At 40.8% G+C, this 21,377-nt stretch overlaps 1 protein-coding gene and 1 long non-coding RNA gene across 3 annotated transcripts in view; one reads left to right on the forward strand and one right to left on the reverse strand.

Annotated features, from left to right (window-relative positions):
- Positions 1-9,778, reverse strand: part of CYBB (cytochrome b-245 beta chain) — a 22,150-nt gene extending 12,372 nt beyond the window's left edge. The window contains exons 1-6 of one of the 2 annotated variants that reach the window (XM_066980258.1): positions 9,205-9,778; positions 8,641-8,789; positions 6,456-6,551; positions 4,797-4,907; positions 1,566-1,650; positions 208-353 (exon numbers count right to left, since the gene is read on the reverse strand). In XM_066980258.1, the coding sequence (XP_066836359.1) occupies positions 208-353; positions 1,566-1,650; positions 4,797-4,907; positions 6,456-6,551; positions 8,641-8,685 (483 nt within the window). In that variant the 5' untranslated portion in view covers positions 8,686-8,789; positions 9,205-9,778. Of the gene's footprint in view, positions 1-207; positions 354-1,565; positions 1,651-4,796; positions 4,908-6,455; positions 6,552-8,640 lie in introns of both variants that reach the window. The other variant, XM_013190930.3, reaches the window with a different exon arrangement.
- Positions 9,779-13,648: 3,870 nt separating this feature from the next.
- LOC125180783 (uncharacterized) lies at positions 13,649-21,027 on the forward strand. Its single transcript, XR_007159668.2, has 4 exons — positions 13,649-14,364; positions 19,737-19,857; positions 20,560-20,679; positions 20,792-21,027. It is a non-coding gene; the product is annotated as an uncharacterized lncRNA (long non-coding RNA).
- Positions 21,028-21,377: the final 350 nt, after the last annotated feature.

The raw sequence follows: 21,377 nt of genomic DNA on the forward strand, positions 1-21,377 counted from the left end.
ATCCTCACGTGAAAAGATATAAAGTATTATCAAAAATCAGCCACACTATTATCAACCAACGTAGGGGAATGAATTACAAAAGACTGTCCTGCAAGATGGTTCAAATTGCAGATTGTGCACTCCATAAATAGGAAATCTGCTGAGATATTCTTACACGATTACCTAGATGAATGGAATAATGATTCTTCACAGCCTGCTGTCACTTACCGGAATAGTTTGCCTATAAAAATTGACATAGCTTTCTCCTGGCTTATCACCAAGTTTCGAGAGCGCAGTTGTCAGAGTGTCTTTCTCTTCAACACGTGCTTGCACGCTCCACTCTACATTGAATAAGTGCGCAATGGTGTGAATTGCTAGGAGTGACAGGAAACAAATAATTAGGGTTAAGCACAGGGTAAGTACTCAGTGTTCTGGGGTAACATTTGGGTGAACACTGTAACGTTTCTCAACATCAGCTTAGAACCTTTGCCACTCTCACCCTCTTCATCACCATTTCAGATCACTTATGTGTGTTATTGCTAAAGCTTCACCATCTGAAGTTTACATCTTTTACTGGGTAGAGGAAGGAAAGAGGTAAAGGGAAAACATTTCTAGAACATCTTTGTTCAACAAAGGCTTTCAGCAATTCAAGTTGAAGAGCAGTGCCCTAATTTTATACTTGGGATGGCTTAAATTATTTCTCAGGATCATACAGGAATTACGTAGAAGAGTGAAGCAGTGAATCTGGATCTCTTTGGTGTCAGATTTGTTAGGGTTTCTTTGCTCTTCTGTTTGGCTAACAGTCATTAGTAAAGTTTTTGCTGGGCTGGACTTGTCCATAAACTAGTACACTTGAAGTGTTTCACATTATTTTCACTACATGTTATTGCAGGGGTTAGCTATACAACACTTCTCAAATATGTTCCACTTTTATATCACTGGATAAATCAGGGCCTGACAGGTGCAGATCTCACATCCCTGAACAATTCCTCTCTGCTGCAGACCACTTCTGTGGCCTTACATAAACTGAATTGCCCTGTTCCTTTCCTGTGAAGTGGTGACCTCAAGTAATCTCCTAATTACTTGAATACTGTTCTAAGATATATGATTTGAAAGATACTTGAATTGAGAAGTGACAAATTTTTTGGAAAAAAAAAAGATAGAAAATCTTTAGTTTACCTAATAACACATAAAACACGAAAATAATTCAACATCCTGCCCAAGTTTATACAACCCTTTCTTTAATAATTTCTATTATTTTTTTTCAGATGTACCAGCTAACTTATAAGCCTAAACAAAAAATATAGCTAGAGTACCTGGTTCTCAAGGCATTGCTAAATACCCTTTATTAATCAGTGCCATGAGTTTTGCTAACAGTGCAAGAGAAAGGTATCATTTCTTACTTATCTTTTGTTCTCTGCCAGTTGCAGATTAATGACTGAAAACTTTTAAGCCTTGATACATGCTGACTCCTTTAGGTTAATGAAATCAGCTCTCTGCCCATATCCATAAGAACTTGAATCCCACCTGAATTTTGCCTAAAATGAAAAAGAAAGCAGTAAACAAAGAAACATTTGAGTACCAACCAGTATGAAGGGCGATCATCCATGCCACCATTTTGTGAAAGGTGAGGTTCCTGTCCAGCTGTCGTCTGACACGGGTAGAGCAGCACTTTGGGGATGAAGAAAAAAAGTATTTGCAGACTACTTGTGATGCCTTTGCATACTTATTTAAATGCAGGGAAAACAAAAACATAAACAAAAAATGGAGGCCCTAGCCACACCAATTAGTCACATTGGTGGTAAAGAATATTTAGGAATTCAGAATTCCTAAATATAAACAAAAATATATCACTCCATACTTAAGAATATAATAATAATATTATATTTTAATATGTCCCATTCAAAAAAAGTATATGATAATGAGAAAAAAATAACATGCAGTATGGCAAGAATATATGTCTTATCTGTGTTAAATTTAAATTACATGTTATAAATGGAGGGAATCATCACACTCTGTCATGCCAAGACAAGGTTTTCGTAGGGACTTAGGTTGCCAGCTAGCGTCAGGATCCTGTTGTGGTTCACACTGTAGAAATGGACTGTAAAGCCTGGCTATAACTGTCATCTCAGAGAACTTCCACTCCAAACACAGCAGTCACTTATGTTCCTAAGTGATTCCTTCCCCAAAATGCTGGGTGTACTTGCTAGACATTCATTTGCAAATTGTCACTGGAGTTATCCAAAGGGAAACAGGAATAAATAAAAAAAAACAAAAACTCTCTGCTAAAAAAAGCTGAAGAACTTGGCTCTTAAGAAGAACAGAATGGTATTTTCAATAACGATTATGACAGGTGCCTAAGAGACACCATCTACATTGCACTGTAGTCAGTGAGAGTTCTATAAATTAAAGTTCTTGTAAAGCTAGCATTTGTTGTCTCCACGCAGTAGAAAGCATAAATATCCTGTGTTGTGTCCTTATATTGCTTTTGCTGACTGCCAAAGGTAACAAAACACTAAGCAAGCTAAAACATTATACGCCTTGGAACCATATATATGTTTCACACAACAAATTAAGAGAGATCAAAATTTTCTTCAAAGTGCTTGCTGGACATTAACTTTGTAGACAGTTGGGTAAAGTATCTTCCCAGCTAACAAGGTGGATCTGATCATTCCAGATCATTGTTGTTTGTTTGTTTGTTTGTTTGTTTTTTTCCAGCTGTGACTTTGATTAGAAGACAAACTTTAACACTACTGCAATGACTTCAGCGGACTATAACAACAGCCAGAATAAATTTGGCCTTCTCTGCATCATGTGCCTTGAGATATAATTAAAAGGCTTGTAGAATAAAGAGTAGTTCAGCATGGAGGTGCCCATCCTGCTCTTCTGCCTTGCAAAAACCAGGTAGGAGCACCAGATCTTGCTGTTTAAGAAGTTTAAGACCAAGCAATGGCAAAATGCTGTAGTTAAGTTCAATAGTGAGGCTCATTAACAACAGCGATGAATACAGCAATAAAGGGCATGCAAAAACAACACAGCTGCTGTTCTTTCAATTAATAATAAACAACTTTGTGGTGTATCATTTCTGGGTGGCAGAATGTAAATGGCCGGAGTTTCCATCACATTCCTATTGAACAATTCACCCCTCTGCCTAACCCCGATGGCATTGCTACTGGAAAGGCCACTACCCCTTCAGTAAGTTACACGATATTTAAAAATCCTGATTTTCTTATGAGATCCTCACAGGTTTTACTTCCAGAGCATAGCTAATTAGACAAAATGGTAGAACAAGCATAAACAGCTGTACCACTGCACCATGGCCACCACAGTCCTGTCCCTACCAATGGCACACTAAGCTGTGCATGTTTTGCTTAAGGTATACAATTACCTGCTTCCTGAGGTAATACAACACATTGCTATAGATATATTGTATAAAATTGATTTATATCTATAAATATATTGTGTATATATTATATAAATATACAAATATATAAAAAGCTATTGAGATTTATTGCAACAGGCGACTGAAGTTAAACAAACTCCAAACAGTCTTAAAATCCTATTTTATGTCCCTCCCTCGTGTCCTTGCACATCCTCAGAGCCCTGAGCTTCCTCACACAGCCTGGTGCTGTCAGCTGCAGGCAGGCAGCAGAAATGAAGCTGTAGATCTCTACATGGTTCCAACTTGCAAACTGCAAGAGATGAGCAATTCAGGACAAGAAGCATTAGGACCCAGTTGCAATACAATTCTCAACCCTTGGAATCAGTTTTTAGCATTCCAGTTATGTTTCTGAAAATGTCTTCAGCTCTTTCATTGCTTTGAGCTCAGAAGACTTCTTCCCAACCTGCTTTCAGCCCAACTTTGGACAGCATTGGAAATATAATTTAGGAGCTTAATGTGGCAGAAACAGCTCACTTTTTCATCCACACTGATTGTCAGAGTATGTACTAAATGAGTGTACAGTGTGGGTTGTCTCTGATTATGTTGTTACGTGTTCCCTCAGCTGACAAGGGTCATCCATTTTGTATTAATAAGGTTTGCAACTTGTAGATACTTTTGGAGGCCTAATAATCATAGCTATGGAACAGAAGCCTTTTTTTAGTATGCCTGAATAAAATTATTTTATCTTTCTGTCTGCATTATTTCTGCTGTAATAGAGATCTAGATTTCAGTAATGTGATACAGTCAGGGCTATCATAGAAACCACCCCAGATATCACCTAGAATTGGTTGTCCTTTTTCTTAGTGGCGGTTCCTTTGTGCTGTGCATAACATACCTATTTGGGAGCTAAAAATGGTCAAAAGGCTGGTGAACTATTTCATTCTGAGATAGAAATGCAATGCAGAAAAGAAAGAACGTAATTTATGAACCACTTGAAAAGTCCCATTGTAAGTCTGTGAAAGCATACATTTGCTGTAAGAACTGAACATGCACAGACAGAAGACATGGGTTAATTTCTCCTACTATAAATGGGTATTGTATCATTGACAAATGAGGCAAATACGTGTGAGCATCACCAGTGGTGTCTGGCAGACAGAACAGGGTCTTCGCATCCAAGGCAGCATGATGCCCAGAAGGCAAGAAAAAAGGAAGAAGTCTAAGTCAAGGCTAAGTATCTCAACAGAGCTTTAGGCATACCATTGGTATAGAGACCTCAGTCTTGCTCATAGCAAAACTCTGGCCTTCTCTACTTCTTCAGAGAGGACATCCCCAAATAACAGTGTATTTGGGGAACTTGGACTGTCACTTGGGCATATTTGCAAGGCTACTTGGGTTATTATCTTTCATAAATTTTGAAATTCTTTCTTCATCTTACCGCACTTGATCCTCTGAGGAAGGAGAGCAAGTTTCGACATACTGGCAGCAGAATCAGCATGCAGTTGAAATTCAGACAAGCTGCAGGAGCCCTTGCCAGAGCCAAGGCATGCTGTAATTGGAGAGATGCTATTATTAAATGAACTACCTAAGAAGTTATCCAGGAGACAGATAAGCAGAGATTTCATTTATGTATTATATCACAACTATTAATGAGTGTGAGATCTAGAGTTAATTAACAATGCTTGCATTTCAGAGTAGCCATGCTCTGGCCTGGTTAGGGGCACATATGCAGAAAGAAAACTTTCCTCCAGACAGACACCTTCTATGCCCAGTTTTGAAATCATATGTTTATATGAGAAGCTCCCTCTCAGATCTGACAGTTGGTGGCCGAGCACAAATGCAAGTTTAAGTCATCATGAGAGTTTTCTGTCCCAACGCTATAAAGAAAGATACCCTGCTGTGGTTTCAGTTGGCTGAGGGTTAGGACAGACAGAAGGACAGCTTAAAAGGGAAGTGGTTGAGTGTTCCAAAAGACAATAGGAGTGGATCAGGACTAGTCTTTCTTGTAATTAACATTGATATCAACGAAGCTTTGTCTTGCTCATAAAGCTCATTTTAGCTTCAGAAGGTTAGTGCCTAAGGCTCCTGCTCTCACCTGTCCCTTGTGTGTGCACCTTTGTTGTCAGTAAAGAGAGTCTAGGGAAATTCATTGCCCCATCTTTTAGACATGTGTTCCCTTGATGTTGATCTTCACATCCTGAATAATTTCAAATTTTGACAAAGACAGTTTGGAAGGAGGCGTTAGTGACCATATTAATCCAAACACACTGAAGGGAAGAGAAAGATAGTGTGTGCTCTCCTTGCATTGATTGGGACCCTTTCAAGTTTCAGATCACAGTAAGAGTAAGTGACTTGGGATTACACTGAGCTCTAGTTATCCATGCACAGATCTGTGCCCTGACAACAAAAGGCAGAATTCGATCCATAGATCTGAAGCTATATGCAAGAGCAGGATTTCCTGCTTGGTTGAATTAAACCATAGATTTGCAGAGCTTTTACAAAATGCTGTGTACTGTAATTTGAAGCTGAGAGTGATTTTTGTGTCTGTGATCAGGCTTTTAAATTATATGAATAAATGAATCTTCTCTATTGGCCATGACCCTTGGTAGTTTTGGAAACACCTTCATAGTTGCACACATAATGTCGCATCAACCAGTTAGGTTATATTGAACAGCCCAGGGTCCAGGATCATGTGACTGCTTTTCACACACTTGATGAATTACGATTGCTTTTCAGAGCTGATAACTATGTAAAATATTCAGGCTATGAAAAAGGGAAAATGGTTGCACAATAGTTCCAATGGCAATATTTTATTCATCTTCTGCTAAATAAAGTGGCAGCCACACGTTTACTTTAATTATCAGGAGAATAACAGTTACCTGGAAACACCTTTAGGATGAGATCTCTCTATTTTGCATACCAGCTTTCTATTCAGAAGCACTGGATGTCTGTCTGCATTATCTGTTTACGTGTGAATTTAATTTCTACATGAACCTGCTGCTCCAGCAACTCGATCCTGTTTCAGTCACAAAAAAATAGGGAAAAATGCTATGTCTATGCTCAGTCTATGCCGAGATAACATATGTTTTGTACTTACACCAAGGAGTTCTCTGGTGTAGAAGAATTTTGATGGGATATCATACGCAAGATAGAACCACCAAAAGAGGAAGACATTTAACCCCAGCCACACAAGCTGAAAGAGAAACAAAGAGGAAACTTTACAGTTTGTTGTTAAAGAGCATATAGCTGAATCTACACAGTTCAAAAAATGGTCAGTTAGTTCATTGTGCTTCTATTTGCAGAGTTAGGTGTGCTGCAGGTGGAAATGGGCTTTAAGGAGCACAGGAGTGGCAATAAACCAAAACACAGATAATGGTAGCTGAAACTTTTGCATAGTTTGAAGGACTTACAGTTAAGTAAGGACTGCCACATTACAGGTGTCTCGCTAAGTCTGTGAGTCTAGATAAATCTCCACACATCATTAAAAGTTCCAAATGGAAGTTTGCCTGAAAATATCCTTCCCATGCAGCACAAGTCCAGGAAAATGAAGGGATTTCCATCAGCGTAAGGCAGGATATGGGAAATCCCCAAATCCTCATTACAGAATTAATCTAATCGCAGGATTAAATGCTCTTGAATACGTGTTTAAAGTGACAGTGTGCCAGTCCCATGTACAGTAGCCTGACAGCGTGCCCAGCAGGCCAAGATGTTTGGTGTGATCCTTGATGGATTCTCACAGTCCTTGGTGCTGACCCATACAGAACATGGAAAGTTAGGGGCCATCCATACTCTTCAGCTAGGGCCAATGGAGACTGAGTATGGTGGGGTTAAGGATGCTATGTGTCTGTTTTTTTGAGGTAAATCAATACAAACTGTGGCAGTCCTGTTCCTGTCAAGCACTGGACATCCCTGTAGCTAGTCAGCATATAATAAAGCCGTAGTGAACAATGCAGAATACTTTGGTAAGGAAATTGAACTGTCTGTCTACTTAGCTGCTTTCTTTACTGGTGACTCCTTTAGTTTGTTTCCCTATTAGCTAACCTTGTATACCCCTGAGACTAAAAAAGGAAATAAAAAAAAAAATCCTACTTGAACAACCTAATGGCCTCTTAATTCTGTTAATATTTCAGTTCTGGTGAAAAAAATATGCCCGAATTCACCTCTTGGTAGTTTCAACTTCCTCAAGTCACTGCGGGTGACAGCAAACGTAGTTACTCCTTTTCAAAGCACTGAAGTGCTAATGCTTTGTTCCTAAACTAGAGCTAAGCACCTACAATGTCATATGTAAGTATCAATTGTTCACAGCAGCAGAAATACATTTTTTGAACAAAGACATTCACATTTCAGTCACCACAAATACAGATTGTTTATGTCTTTTTTGCATTACTTTCAGTATTTACATATACTAACCCCCCTTGGCAGAAATCCCATAAATGGCGTTACATTTTTATTGTATATATTATATACAATAATATTATCATATCATATCATATCATACCATATCATATCATATCACATCATATATCATATCATATCATATCATATCATATATACACATATTAAATATTGTATATGCGTAGCTCTTGTATCATGTTGATGTGAAAAAAAAGCGAATGCTGAAATACTTTCTTGTCCCTAAGTTTTCTCCAAGGAGGACTGCCTTGCCTTAGTGTTTGGCTCTCTTAAATGGGAGTGAGATTTCTGGTACTTTTAAATCTTGCTTGGAATGAATTTAACCTACTTCCACAGCTACTCCATGTAAGCTATATACAAACTGAGTTCAAATGCTAGTTGTCCTAACGAAGGATTCATGAATCTCTACTCTAAATTCTGGAATCTGACTCTAATACTAATTTTGTATCCTCAAGACGTGTCCACAGTGCTTTCAGTTACATCTGCTTTTGTTTACAAAAGTGCAAGAAAGGCTTGTTGTTGTGATTGCTTTCTATTTTTGAAGTGCACATGGTTAACAGTGATATGTAATGTTACTCTTTTTCCTTAAGTCACTGTTGCATCCAAATAAAATAGATACTTACATTTATTTCTAACAAAGAAAAAGAAAGTTAACATCTGATCATTTCTAAATTGACAATAAAGCCGATCGCAATCAAGATACCAGACAGGGCTCCTAAAACATCATGTTCTTGAAGTGTGTCACTGCACTTGCTGCCCTAGTTTCAGAATAATCAGATAAATCATTCACTGACACAATGAGATCTGCTTATTAAAACTTTCTGTAGAACTTTCTAATGGATACAAATCACAATAAAAATTGTACTTACAACAACAAAGATGGACAGTCCTTCATTCTCCACCCAGTTACCCATGATTGCCTGAGACGAGAGTGCACAACAGCCCCGTTCTTTCTGGGATAGTGTCTCTGTCTTCTCTCATAAGGAAGTGAGAGCAGAAGCTTGCAGCAACCTGTTTCCTTTCTCATTCATTTAGGAAATAAGTTAACCATTGAATCATATCCACAGTTCAATTTCAAACATGTTTCTACCACCTTTACATATAACTTTTCATAACTCATACATATATAAACCATTGAAATAATCTTTTCCTCATGATACAGAATTTGGATAAAATAAATAACACAACTGGCGAGGTTTTCTGCTGAAAAATATATTGCCACTTTATGTAACTTTTAATGCTGAAGTGTAATACACAAGGCACAGAACAGTCATCTCCTCCCCAGCCTTGTCTTTTTTATCACCTCAGGTCTGAGTTGCCATTCCTGCAGATCTCTTTTGATAAATTATCAACAGAATTAATTATCTTTCAGTAATTTAATGTTCACAGAAGCCTTCAAATGTAATCTAACATGCCTCTTGTTTGGGACATACATGCAAACCTTGCCACTTCCTCTTTGCTCAGGCCAAAAGTGAGGACGTGTCACTTGACAGTCTGTTTTTCATATTTGGTACTCTCACACAGTTATAGTCCTGGGAATCCTGTCACTATGTAAGAAAAAAAAAAAAAGTAAGGTAAACATTTTGCTTCTGTGATTAGAGAGAAGAAATAGAAAATCATCCACATGTATTTTAGAGCTTGTAAGCCCACGGACATTTATCCCAAGTGTATTCATTTAAAAATGTATACATATATTTGTGGGAAATTAGTGATTCTGAATGTTTTGCCTCTGTGGTATCACAGTTCCCAAACCTGCAATAAAGAGTGCAAAAAGATAGACTGGAGGAGACTTTGGGATTAAGAAAATACATCTTTTGTCAAGGTACAGGCCCTAGAGAGGAGAAATCCTTTTACACATGCCTCATGCTCACTTTTTTCTCCAATTCCACCTATTGCACCACAGAAATACAGATCTCCTCCCAAAGCGACTGACACAAGTCTGTCTGATTTCCAAGGAGGTGAGATGTATGTATGGATGATGCTAATGCATTCTACAAAGATCTTTTTAAACTTTAAAAGCTATGTCCTTCCCTTCCCTTCCCTTCCCTTCCCTTCCCTTCCCTTCCCTTCCCTTCCCTTCCCTTCCCTTCCCTTCCCTTCCCTTCCCTTCCCTTCCCTTCCCTTCCCTTCCCTTCCCTTCCCTTCCCTTCCCTTCCCTTCCCTTCCCTTCCCTTCCCTTCCCTTCCCTTCCCTTCCCTTCCCTTCCCTTCCCTTCCCTTCCCTTCCCTTCCCTTCCCTTCCCTTCCCTTCCCTTCCCTTCCCTTCCCTTCCCTTCCCTTCCCTTCCCTTCCCTTCCCTTCCCTTCCCTTCCCTTCCCTTCCCGGCATTATACAGAACGGTTTGGTTTGTGATCTCTCTCTGCCAGAGCCATGCCATGTGGTTCTGCTTTCTCCAATCCTGCAGAATTTCACGGCTCCCCAGAATTTCTTTCTGGGAGGGCCAGGTGGGGCCTTGCACAATACTAACAGTTGTAGAGCACAGGGCCATTTTCAGAGGCTTGATCCTGCTCCTACTGGAGTAAATAGCGAGCTTCTTATCACACTTGTATAACTAAATTTCTTGGGGCCTGATTCTGGCAGTGATGGGACATTTGGTCAGGATGTAAAACTGAAGATGAGGGCACCCAGCACAATTCCCTGTGCTCTTGCTGTTTTCTTCCTGTCTCTACTTCCAGCATACTGCCCTTCTTAAATTTCTCCCGGAGTATGGCCTCCGTAAGGTGACATAACTGGGATTTGAACAAAAATCCACTGCAGAAACAACCTCAAACATATCTAAACAAAGCTATCTGAGTGATAGAGATGACTTTTGAATTACTATTTCTTGATCTATAGTGGCTAAAATGTAGCCTTGTTGAGACCAGCCCTCCTTCATCTCTGCACATCGGCAGGGCTGTCAGTATTTTAATCATCTTCCTCCACAGAAGCCTCCCAAGTTTCAGTAACTGAAAACAAAATCCAATCTTCAACACCTGTTCGGTGGGGTTTGCAACAACTTCATGTGACGAGCAATCTCTGTGACGAGCCAGGCTCTCCCATGGTATCATCAGTCGCTCTGATAGCCCTGCAAAATGGATGCCAGCAGAGGCTCTGCTCCCCCATACCTGGCTCATGTTTACAGAAGAAGCCTTTGGGAGCTGAACAGCTGGAGTGGTCGGGGAAGGAAAGGAGTCAGAAAGACTCGGGGATGTCTATTCTTGCTGTCAAGACTAGCCTGATCTCCCCGCCCAGAAACAGCAGTGCTATCACTCCATTTTCTTCCCCAGTTCAGGCCAAGTTACTCGTGGCCTCTACAAACAAGCGTGGGCAGCCAGGATGCTCTGAGCTTTGGCAGCCCTGGCTTGCCTGGCAGCTCCTCAGACACTGCAGCCACTGAAACATGGGCTCACTGCCTCAGGAGGTTTCTCAAGGGCCATAAACCCAGCGGGGGCTGATCTGAGATCTGTCACAGTGGTCACAAACCTCAATATCCTCTTGGCAGCCTGAGTAGCAGCCATGAAACAGAATGTGTTTTAGCTGCTCCAAGCCTAGCAGATATCAAATACTCATAGTTTATCTCACTGCCTGAATTGAGAAGAAGGGGTAGAGGTATTGGATCTCTCGATGTTGTGTTTTGTGCCTAACTGATGCTTGGAAGCTTTGCCATTAATGTGAAAAGCGACAGCACAACACGCAGCTGGCTTTGCCTGGTTTCTGTACGTAACAGGTGTGAGAAGAGCTGGTATCAAAACCACCCACATGTCACCCTTGATTTAATTCTGATGCTTGGACCTTCTGAGCACGTTAAATATCATTGGTGTAATATTACCAAGACTTGCTGGTTTTGTACTTTGGTCTCATTAAAATAAAAAGCATCATGGACAAGAAAAAGCACCACTGGCAACTGTGTATTAACCATTACGTAGGAGTGTGTTAAACTGAAGTATGAAAAACTTAAACACGTTTTTCTTACTCTGTTTCTAAAATTTCTCTCAAGGTCGTTGATTATTCACGTCATTTTTCATCCTTCTTTTAAGTGAAAAGTTCAGTGAACAGTGGTCCTTTCTCAGTGTGACAGTTTGAGAAAGTAAGTCTCAGTCTTCTTCATTTCTTTGCAGTGATTTTACCCCCTTGCTTAGGAGGTTACTTCAGTTTCTCTGCTGATCTGTGCAATAGTGTTCTGTTTGTAGGCTGAAATCTTTACTTTGAATGCTGTGCAGCCCTTGTCACTCAACCTTCCCTTGATTCTACACCAAAAGAGGTAGAAGTGGAAAAAAATCTTGTCAAGACGCCTTACGTGAAGGCTAAAGCCCCATCCTTAACCTTGTATCTGTTCCCAAATAGCATAATTTCTGGAGCTTTCTCTGCTGCACCACACTTAAGACCTGCTTTCACACACAGTCTTAAGTTATCACTGTATTGACTTCCCTTCACTCAAGGGAATGACATAGTCTGAAACTCCTTCCTTTCTGTTTTGTTTACAAGGTAAATTATTCCATGCTGAGACCATGACAGAAAAGTGCATAGATGTGAGCCAGGAAAAAAAAAAAAAAAAGCCAGTGAGACTTCAGTGAGGACTGGCAGATCCTTCTATATATTTGCCTAACATTACCACTGTCAGTGTTGCTCTCTGCTCCTGTACTTCGCCATGCTGCATTTTGCAATGACCATGTCAGGCCCAGGTGCTAGTATTCAAAACATCCAAGTATGATCAATACAATACTGGCCACATCAGCCCTAGCTTGTAGTCAAACAGCACAAAATAAGTCAAAATGTCTGTACACTGCTGTGTTGTTGGAAGGAAGATCAACCACCAGTGACGCACCCTAAGTACAGAAAAAAAAAATGTTATCATGTTAAGCTGGCAGTAGTTTCCAGGTAGAAGCTGTAGTAAGCATAGCATTAGGATAGCATGACCTCCCACGCATAAAGCCAGAGGCCAAAATAACCCAGCTTTGTGTGGGACTGAGGAGAAGGAACCCCAACTTGCAGCCTTCAGGCAGGCTCCCAGGCTTTATGATCTGCCAGTCCGGCTCTGCGACTGGCACACGGCCAAAACCTATTTACTGCTCCCTGTGCAGCTACTTCTCTTCACGTTTTCTCCCGTGCTCTCACCACCTACTGCCTAGGAGGGGTTCAACCACCCAGGGCCGGCCGACCGAGGGCCTGCAGGCGGCGGGGAGCGGCTCGGCACCGCCACCCGGCGGGCACCGGAGGCCCTCGGCCGGGCGCCGGGCCCCTTCCCGCCCAGGCCTCGCCACCACAGGCACCTGCCCTTTGGTGTCACGCCCGCTTCAAGCCATGCTTGCTTCACAAAATTCCTCTCCTACTCCTATATGTCAGCCCTGGGATGTCATCTCCCATTTCTAATTAGCAGCTCACAGGTTGGGAAGGGACGTCCAGAGATCAACTGGCCCAGCTCTGTGCTTCCAGGCAGAGCCGTGCTGCTCCCGGCGTGCCTGCCTTGCCACATCTAGATGCAGAAATAAGTGAGGTGCACGGCTGAGCCTGCGCTGGGCAGAGGAGTTAAAAATGTCTGAGGGGAGAGGACTGCTCTGATTGTGTCAGCGGAGCAGGCCAGGCACCCCAGTGAGAGTTGGCTGGACCTGTGCATAGAGCCTTTTGCAGTGGTCCCTGGACCGGTCCCTGCAATGAATCTCCCATAGGGTTAGGGATGTCAGGGTTAGGGCTAGGGTTAGCTCTGAGGAGAGACCTAATCTCTGCTGGGGCACATTTTCATTCATAAAGCTAATATGCAGTCTTCAAGACACTGGGGAGTCCGTGAAATTTTACTTTTTAAATCCCTTTTCCTGTAAAAGTTATATAAGAAAATGAGTCCGCTGACAGTAAATGTAAGTTTACATTTTGTGTTAAATGTCAACTGTAAGGGATCTGCACTTCCACTGGGAAATATTCCAGGAGATGAGAAATCAGAAACAAGAGTGAAAGTCATGGGTGTGAAATTTAGGTAAAATATCAGCACCGTGGCAGTTCACTGCCCACTATGGTCTGCAATCTCCAGGCAGCAGCAGCTTTTTTTTTTTTTTTTTTTTTTTTCCTCCTGTAACCAAAAATACCACTTTCTCAGTGTTTCCCTTAGGATTCCATCTCTGGCTCACGTGGGCTGACCTTTGCAGCTGTAGATCTGATCCTAGAGGCGTCTGAAAACCTAGCAGACTTGACTCATCACAAGTCTTTTGGTGTTAAAAGAGAGGCAAGCTGCCTTGTGACATGATTTCCCCATTGTAAACATCTATCACTTTTCTCTCATATTTGACTTTGAAAGCCAATTTTTGAAATTAAGACTGTCTTCTTACTGCATGAGTAAAACATACTGAAAATTTGGGGTGCTGCAGCTATAAACGCGTTCATATCTACTGTCACTTCTAACGTAGGGATCACCCGCCTCTGCTACACAGCCTCTGCTGGAGACGCTTCCCCTCTCCTGAGGGGAAAAGACAAGGCAACAAAACATCTGCTCTGAGGAGTTCAGATGTCTGCAGTGCTGTGCTGAGAGAAAGGAGTGGGCGGGAAGGTGAATTAGTGCCAAGACACAGAGGAGTTACTCAGGAGCTTCCTGGGAATGGTCTGAGCAGTGCAGCATCCCCACTGGAGGTGAGTTGGGACCAGGAGCTCTAGCACTGTGGTGGCCCACCGACCGTGCAACACCCACATGCACCTTGAGCACAGAGCCAGCTTGGGAGCATGCATGTGCATACAAGAGGCCTCTCTTCCCAGAAGGGTCTATAATCCCAGGTGTCCTGGTTTTGGCTGGAATAGAGTTAATTTTCTTCATCGTAGCTAGTGTGGTGACATATTTTGAATTTAGGATTGAATAATTCTGATAACACACCAATATTTCAGTTGTTGCAGAGCAGCATTTGCACAGAGCCAAGGCCTTTTTGGCTTCTCACACTGCCCTGCCTGTGAGGAGGCTGGGGGTGCCCAAGGAGCGGGGAGGGGACACAGCAGGGACGGCTGGCCCAAACTGGCCAGAGGGATGTCCCATACCACGTGGCATCAAGGTCAGCAATAAAACTGGGGGAGTTGGCAGGGGGGGCTGCCACTGCTTGGGGACTGGCTGGGCATCAGTCAGTGTGTAGTGAGCAGTTGCATTGTATGTCACTTGTTTTGTGTATTCTTTTATTATTATTATTTGCCTTTCATTTTCTGTTCTCTTAAACTGTCTTTATCCCAACCATGAGTTTTACTGTTTTTTTTCCAATCGTCTCCTCTGTCCCGCTGGGAGGGAGGAAGGTAGTGAACAGCTGTGTTGTGCTTTGCTGCCTGTCAGGATAAACTACAACAGCAGGTCTAAGGTGTACCTGCAACATGATACAGCTTTATCTGTTGGCTAACTGGTTGTCCTAGTGGCTGTGTTGCTGCAGAGGAAGAAATAGCACCAATATAACTACAAAGCCATAGAAGTATTCTGGTATCCTCCTGTATGCACATGAACAGCATATGTCCCAAATATGCCAGGTGGGAACACCTCAGTGCCTACAGCCTAACTATACAGGTGCTTTACATTGTTGCAGTTCATCTTATAAATACAAGTGAGTGCTGTGATAGCTTTTTGCTGATTTTTCTCTCCCATTTTTTAGCATGGGGGTGACAGTCCGACCCAGTTCAGTTAGCAGATGCCTGTCCACAGCCGGACATCTGACAGCTACAGCCTTTGGCCCAGCTCTTTTTGTACGGAGGACTGTAATAGCAATAGGGGAAACACTGAGGAATGATCTCATGTTTAATGGACAAATCTAAGGAAGATTCATAGAATCATCGAATCATTTAGGTTGGAAAAGACCTCCAAGACCAAGTCCAACTGTTAACCTAGCACTTCCGAGTCTACCACTAGACCATGTCCCTAAGTAACACATTTACATGTCTTTTGAATATCTCCAGGGATGGTGAGTCAACCACTTCCCTGGGCAGTGTGTTCCAAAGTCACACAACCCTTTCAGTGAAGACATTCTCCCTAATATCCAACCTAAACCTCCCCTGGCACAACCTGAGGCCATTTCCTCTTGTCCTCTTACTTGTTGCTTGGGAAAAGAGACCAACCCCTACCCCACTACAACCTCCTTTGAGGTAGTTGTAGAGAGCAATAAGGTCTCCCCTGAGCCTCCTTTTCTCTAGGCTAAATAACCCCAGTTCCCTCAGCTGCTCCTCATAAGACTTATTCTCTAGACCCTTCACCAGCTTCATTGCCCATCTTTGGACATGCTCCAGCACCTCAATGTCCTTCTCGAGGGGCCCAAATCTGAGCAGAGTACTCAAGGCACGGCTTCACCAGAGCCAAGTACAGAGGGACAATCACTTCCCTGGTCCTGCTGGCCACACTATTTCTGATACAAGCCAGGATGCTGCTGGCCTTCTTGGCCACCTGAGCACACTGCTGGCTCATATTCAGATAATAAGACACAACGAACTGTGGCACCAAGGAGCAGGCTTTGCATAAAGCTTTTGCTTTAAAATTATCCTTTAGCTAGAGTACTAAGACGTGGCTCATCCCTGTGCCAAGACTGAGCATGAAGCCTACGTGCTGCTAAGTCATACTTAAGCTGCCTCTTAATAAAGATGACACTGTTCCAGCAACAAAATTCCTGGACCTACATGTTTCTCTTTGATTATTTGTCATTATACAACTTTAAAAAAATAATTTTTATTTTTATTTATTTATGGATTTGCCTTGATGAGTTGGAGAGTTGTCTGAGAGTAGCTTGCAAAACCCTACTTGGCTTAAGTGGTCTTGGGTTGACCTGAGGCCCTGCACTGGGAGCATGACAGCCTGCTCTGATACACTCAAAAGCTCTGAGGCAACCATCCATCTCTTTGAAAGACTTAATGAGGTTATAAATGATACATCACTTGGACTTTTAACTGTGAAGACTTTCTTCCAGGTTGAATTACCATTGGATCACTACCTACAGATGCCTCCTGTTGCAAGATTGTTTACAGGACTTCACACCTCCCTCTCTAATACGTACTTAACACTTTCAGAGAAACCATTATTAAAAATTACATTAAAAGGAGTAGATTGGATTGGGGAATAAATTTTCTACATTATTACTCTTGGTTTTGTTTTTATTAGCTCTTAATACAAGGTTTGACGGCTTAATGATATTCTCCCTTTTCCATTGCTCAGGCTTTCATAGGAGTAGAGATAGATGAGAGACACCTCAACTCTTTCTCAGCTGGGTTTAGAGATCATTTCTCCTAAATATTTTTCTGCCAAAGCTAAAGGAGCTGTGTCCACCTTGTTCAAAATCAGATCTTTTACTGCTAATTATAATTGCACTTTCTTTTGTATTCTGGGGTGCAACCCCGCCTCAATGAGACTTTCCTTGCCTGTCATGGAGAATCTACCAAATCATGCTTCAATCCTTTGCCAATAATTTTTCCCTTACAAGTACATTCTTACACACACTAAAACTACATTTAGTTTTCTTGTACTCTAAAAGTTTTTGTGAATCAGTGATACATTTAAGACCATAAGTAGTTTGTATTTTTTAATTTTAGATCTCCTATTAGTAAATCTTTTGTTTTGTTTTGTTTTTCTTTTCTTTTCTTGCCTGAAGAGACAACTGTTCATTTGCTGGTATACCCTAGAAGGAACAGTGATGTTTATTAAGATAGCAGCTCAAACACATAAGCCCTTGACTGCTATCGGACAACTGATTTATAGCTGCCTACTAATTGATTCCTGCTTGGGACCCTTGGGGTTTCCAACTCACTTTGTACCAATGGCTAATCATGCTGAAGAGTCAGGTATAACTGGCAGTTGAGTCACTTGATGAGTTACTGGTACAGCACTCTTCAACCTTCTCTGAATTTGCCTTACAATCAATCTTTATGGCACAACATCAACATCGTTACTGAGGTCCATGTTTCATAGCAAGACAGAAGTAATTATTTACTTATCGCATCCCTTGCCTGTTCCCACTTGATAATCTGTCTCCCCTTCAATATTTTTATTTTCCTCTTGCTCTAAAGTAGCTTGGTTCATTTCTGATCCAAACAGCCGAATCACTGTAAGACTTATCTTTTGCAATGTCTTAGGTTTCTCTAATCAATTATATTTTATCTCTCTGTAGAGAACAGACACTGACTTCACAGGGCATCACATCCTGTTAGTTGATAAAGAAAACCAGATCCAAGCAGGAACCATTCAGCAACTGTGTGGCATTAAAAGCTCTCTGATATACTGCACAAGTCATTGCTTTTCTTTATGTGTATAAGTTAGGTGTAAACAGCTGAGCAAACTGCATGCATTATGTCAGTGGTAATATTTGTGCTCTGACCATTTGCATGGTAATTGCCTATTTCTTGATGAGATACAGAACCAAAACTGATGTGTGTACTGCAATGCTATGTAATTACAAACTGTGCTGGTATAAAAATTGACAAACAGTAAAAAGATAAATTAAAACCAAATGAGGCTATGCCTAGATTTGAAAGGCCTCAGTTTTTGAGGCAAGGTACACAATATTACTGTACCCAGACTCCTTACTTGGGCTTGCACTGTGCACCTTATGAGAACACCAGTGGATAAATCTAGGTTCTTCTTCACTTGAGTGTTTCTGAATTGCCCCATACACTTCTGTAGGATTGCAATGACCCTTGCCTTGCCTTGCCATCCCTTCTCTCCCCTTCCCTTCATATTTTTCTTTCCTTTTCCTTTAAATATATATATATTTCACTCGTGATTGGGCTTTCTTCTCCTTGTTGCTTAAAAATAAGAAGAAAATGAAAGAATAAGAACATCCAAACCAATACATGGACAGTGAAAATATATATTTAGGAAACATCTAATTACTCTGTGGTTGTAAGCTACCTTACTTTCCCTGTAGTATCAAAGTTGATGCTACAGTTCCAAAGATGATTCTACACCTGTTTTAGAAAATCTCCTTCCCATTCTCTTTAAAATGCATCTATTTTTTTTAATCACATCTGTATACTCCTGAATACCGTACTGTCCACTATTATTAACATTTTCAATGTAGCAATGAAGAATTGATGCATTCCATGAGCTCAGCCAATTTCATAGCCAAGTAACTTTAGCCGTAAAGATCAACTGTACTGAAAAATGCAGTCATGTGTTTCACTGCACTGTTTCTCCATTTCTATTTAAAATGATCACCATGAAGCAACAGACAGCAAGAAACAGCAGGAAATGTATTCTACAGAACATAACTGATGTTAGGAGGGCCATCAGCTGCAAAACTACTGCAATTGCAAGCATCTCACTTTCTGTTATGTGTGCGAAACACAGCAGCTCTTACTACAACACAGATTTATAAGAGCATCAAATCCACACATAAAGAAAACAAAATGTTACACTGGTACATTGACTGTAAGTTGCTGTTTTGATTTTAGCCTCTGCATTAGAAGCCAGGCTTGAATTAATATTCACCCTGACTCTCTCTGGCAGTGCTCTCCATCAGACCCATCCCTGATCATGTTGCTGAAAGTATCTGTAGCCGATTCAAGTTCTGTACTGACAGGGCACATTAATCAGATGAAAAGAATAGCTGATGAAAGAATTTCCAGAAGTTAATATATGTAATATTTATTCCCTGTCACTTTATTTCCTCTGTCAAAATGGGAACCTTTACAATTATGAATGTGAAGGCACAGAACACGCACTTCAGACAGGCTGTTTCTAGTTCATTAAAGCAGATCTCACCTTCAGGACCAAAAAGTTTCATCAGTGATGTTATTCCAGAAGAATCTCAGTAAGCAACTTCCAGCTAATTAGCATCTGTCCTCACTTACCTTCATTTACCCATTAACATGAGTCTGTAGTTAGAACCCTTTACACAAATAAGCATTCACCTCTGAATTTCACATCTGAAAGGTGAAATTGTCATACCTGAATACAGACACTTATGACTTCTGTAAAATTTCATTTCAGCAGCACGAGATTTTCCTTATGACTGTGAGAAACCTGGAAAAGGATGAAGCTGTTCTTTCTTTTTCTCCAGGATATAAAGTTGTTGTTTTGGATTTTGGAGTTGTGATTTTGGAGCACCTACCTTGTATTTTGACTTTAATATTGCGGTGAACCTGAGAAACCAAACAGTTTTATTAAACTCCTTTTTACAGGTCAGTAAGAAATTACATAATCCTTAACAACTCTTACTTTAAGTCTTCTGTCTCTAGAGATTCAAATTTACCATCTCTGCCAAATTACTATATATCATGTTTCAGTGATGACTCCTGAGTGATTGGAGTCACTTCAACTGCATTTTAAAAGACTGAATTATAAATATCTGCTACGATGCTTGGCTTGCAGAAATCTCAGTTCCAAATACTGTTTTCTTTGGTTCATAAGGCTTTCAAGTAGGTGGGAAGTAATAAAAGATGGTTTACTGTTTTAGACTAGATACTATTGGCTGCTATGGAAAAATGTAGGCAAAACAGGGGAATAATATATATATTAAATTATAGTACAGTTTACCAGCCCCAAATATTCACCAGTCCTGAGCCAAGCTGCAAATGTCACCAGACTGGCCTGCAAATAATCAATTCTTTTTTTCTTCTAAAAAAGGGTTCATTTTAGTTGTCATACATTTTTCAAGTCTAACAACCCCCTGTCTTTTAGTTGAATGGTTAGAAACTTACCTTAAACGTGGTTTTCTGCCATCAGTGGAACAATACCAAAAGCATAGTTTCCTGTAGAGTTCATATTGCACCCTATAAACTGAAGTGACTCCTGTTATGTCCCACGACTTTTATAACGTCCTCATCTTCTTTTCCCTGTGTATCCCTTCATCCCCACAACTTCTAATCCTCTTTCACTCCAAGAGCGAGAGGTAGCAGGTACATGGATCACTGAGTGCGATACACAGCCTTATCACACCTAAGAAGAGCGCTGATTGCTTGGCTGGTGTGGGCTTGCTAGTGGTCAGCCAGAAGGTCAAGCAGGTAACTTAACGTTGAAACCTTGCTTATCAGTAGGTTCATTCTATCAATCTGTATCTTCTCCTGGTAGCTGATAGTCTTCACAAATGTGTATGTCTTTTATTTTTCCCCTCAGATTTCTACCTTCAGAAAAATTTAAAGTTGCCAAATGCATTTGGTATGTACTGGGGAGAACAGGGATGACAGAGAGGCGGGATGGTCACCCAGACTCTTCTCTTTAAGAAACCACATTGAAGACCAAAAGCAGGGATTCTCTTGAATCTGTAGGCAGATATTATCAAGATTTTTTAATAAAACAACCACAGAAATTATCAAAACTGTGCCTGAATCTGAAATATTTCATTTAGTTTTAAATCTGCATTTGATTTTTTTTTAAAAAGTGTAGTTGTCATTCATTTAAAAATCATCCCCTGAAGCTAAATCCAGTATCTGTAGGAAAGGATTGATTACTTTCCGCGCTTTAGGGAGGGAAGATAGTGGTGTCCATCACCACCAGTACCTTTAAAATCCTGTTTGCCATTTAGGTGGCATGCTGACATTTCAAGCTGATACATATATGTATAAAATAGATATCATATGACTCCACAGTAGTCCACAGTGAGGATTTTAATGGCTATTCCTAGATCAGAGACAAGCATGTGGTAAACCCAGAAGAGCATGAAAGGAGTGTGCAGGAAAATGTAACAAGTTCCTTTATAAGG

Source organism: Anser cygnoides, chromosome 1 (assembly GCF_040182565.1).
Source record: "Anser cygnoides isolate HZ-2024a breed goose chromosome 1, Taihu_goose_T2T_genome, whole genome shotgun sequence".
In the NCBI taxonomy this organism is placed as follows: domain Eukaryota; kingdom Metazoa; phylum Chordata; class Aves; order Anseriformes; family Anatidae; genus Anser; species Anser cygnoides.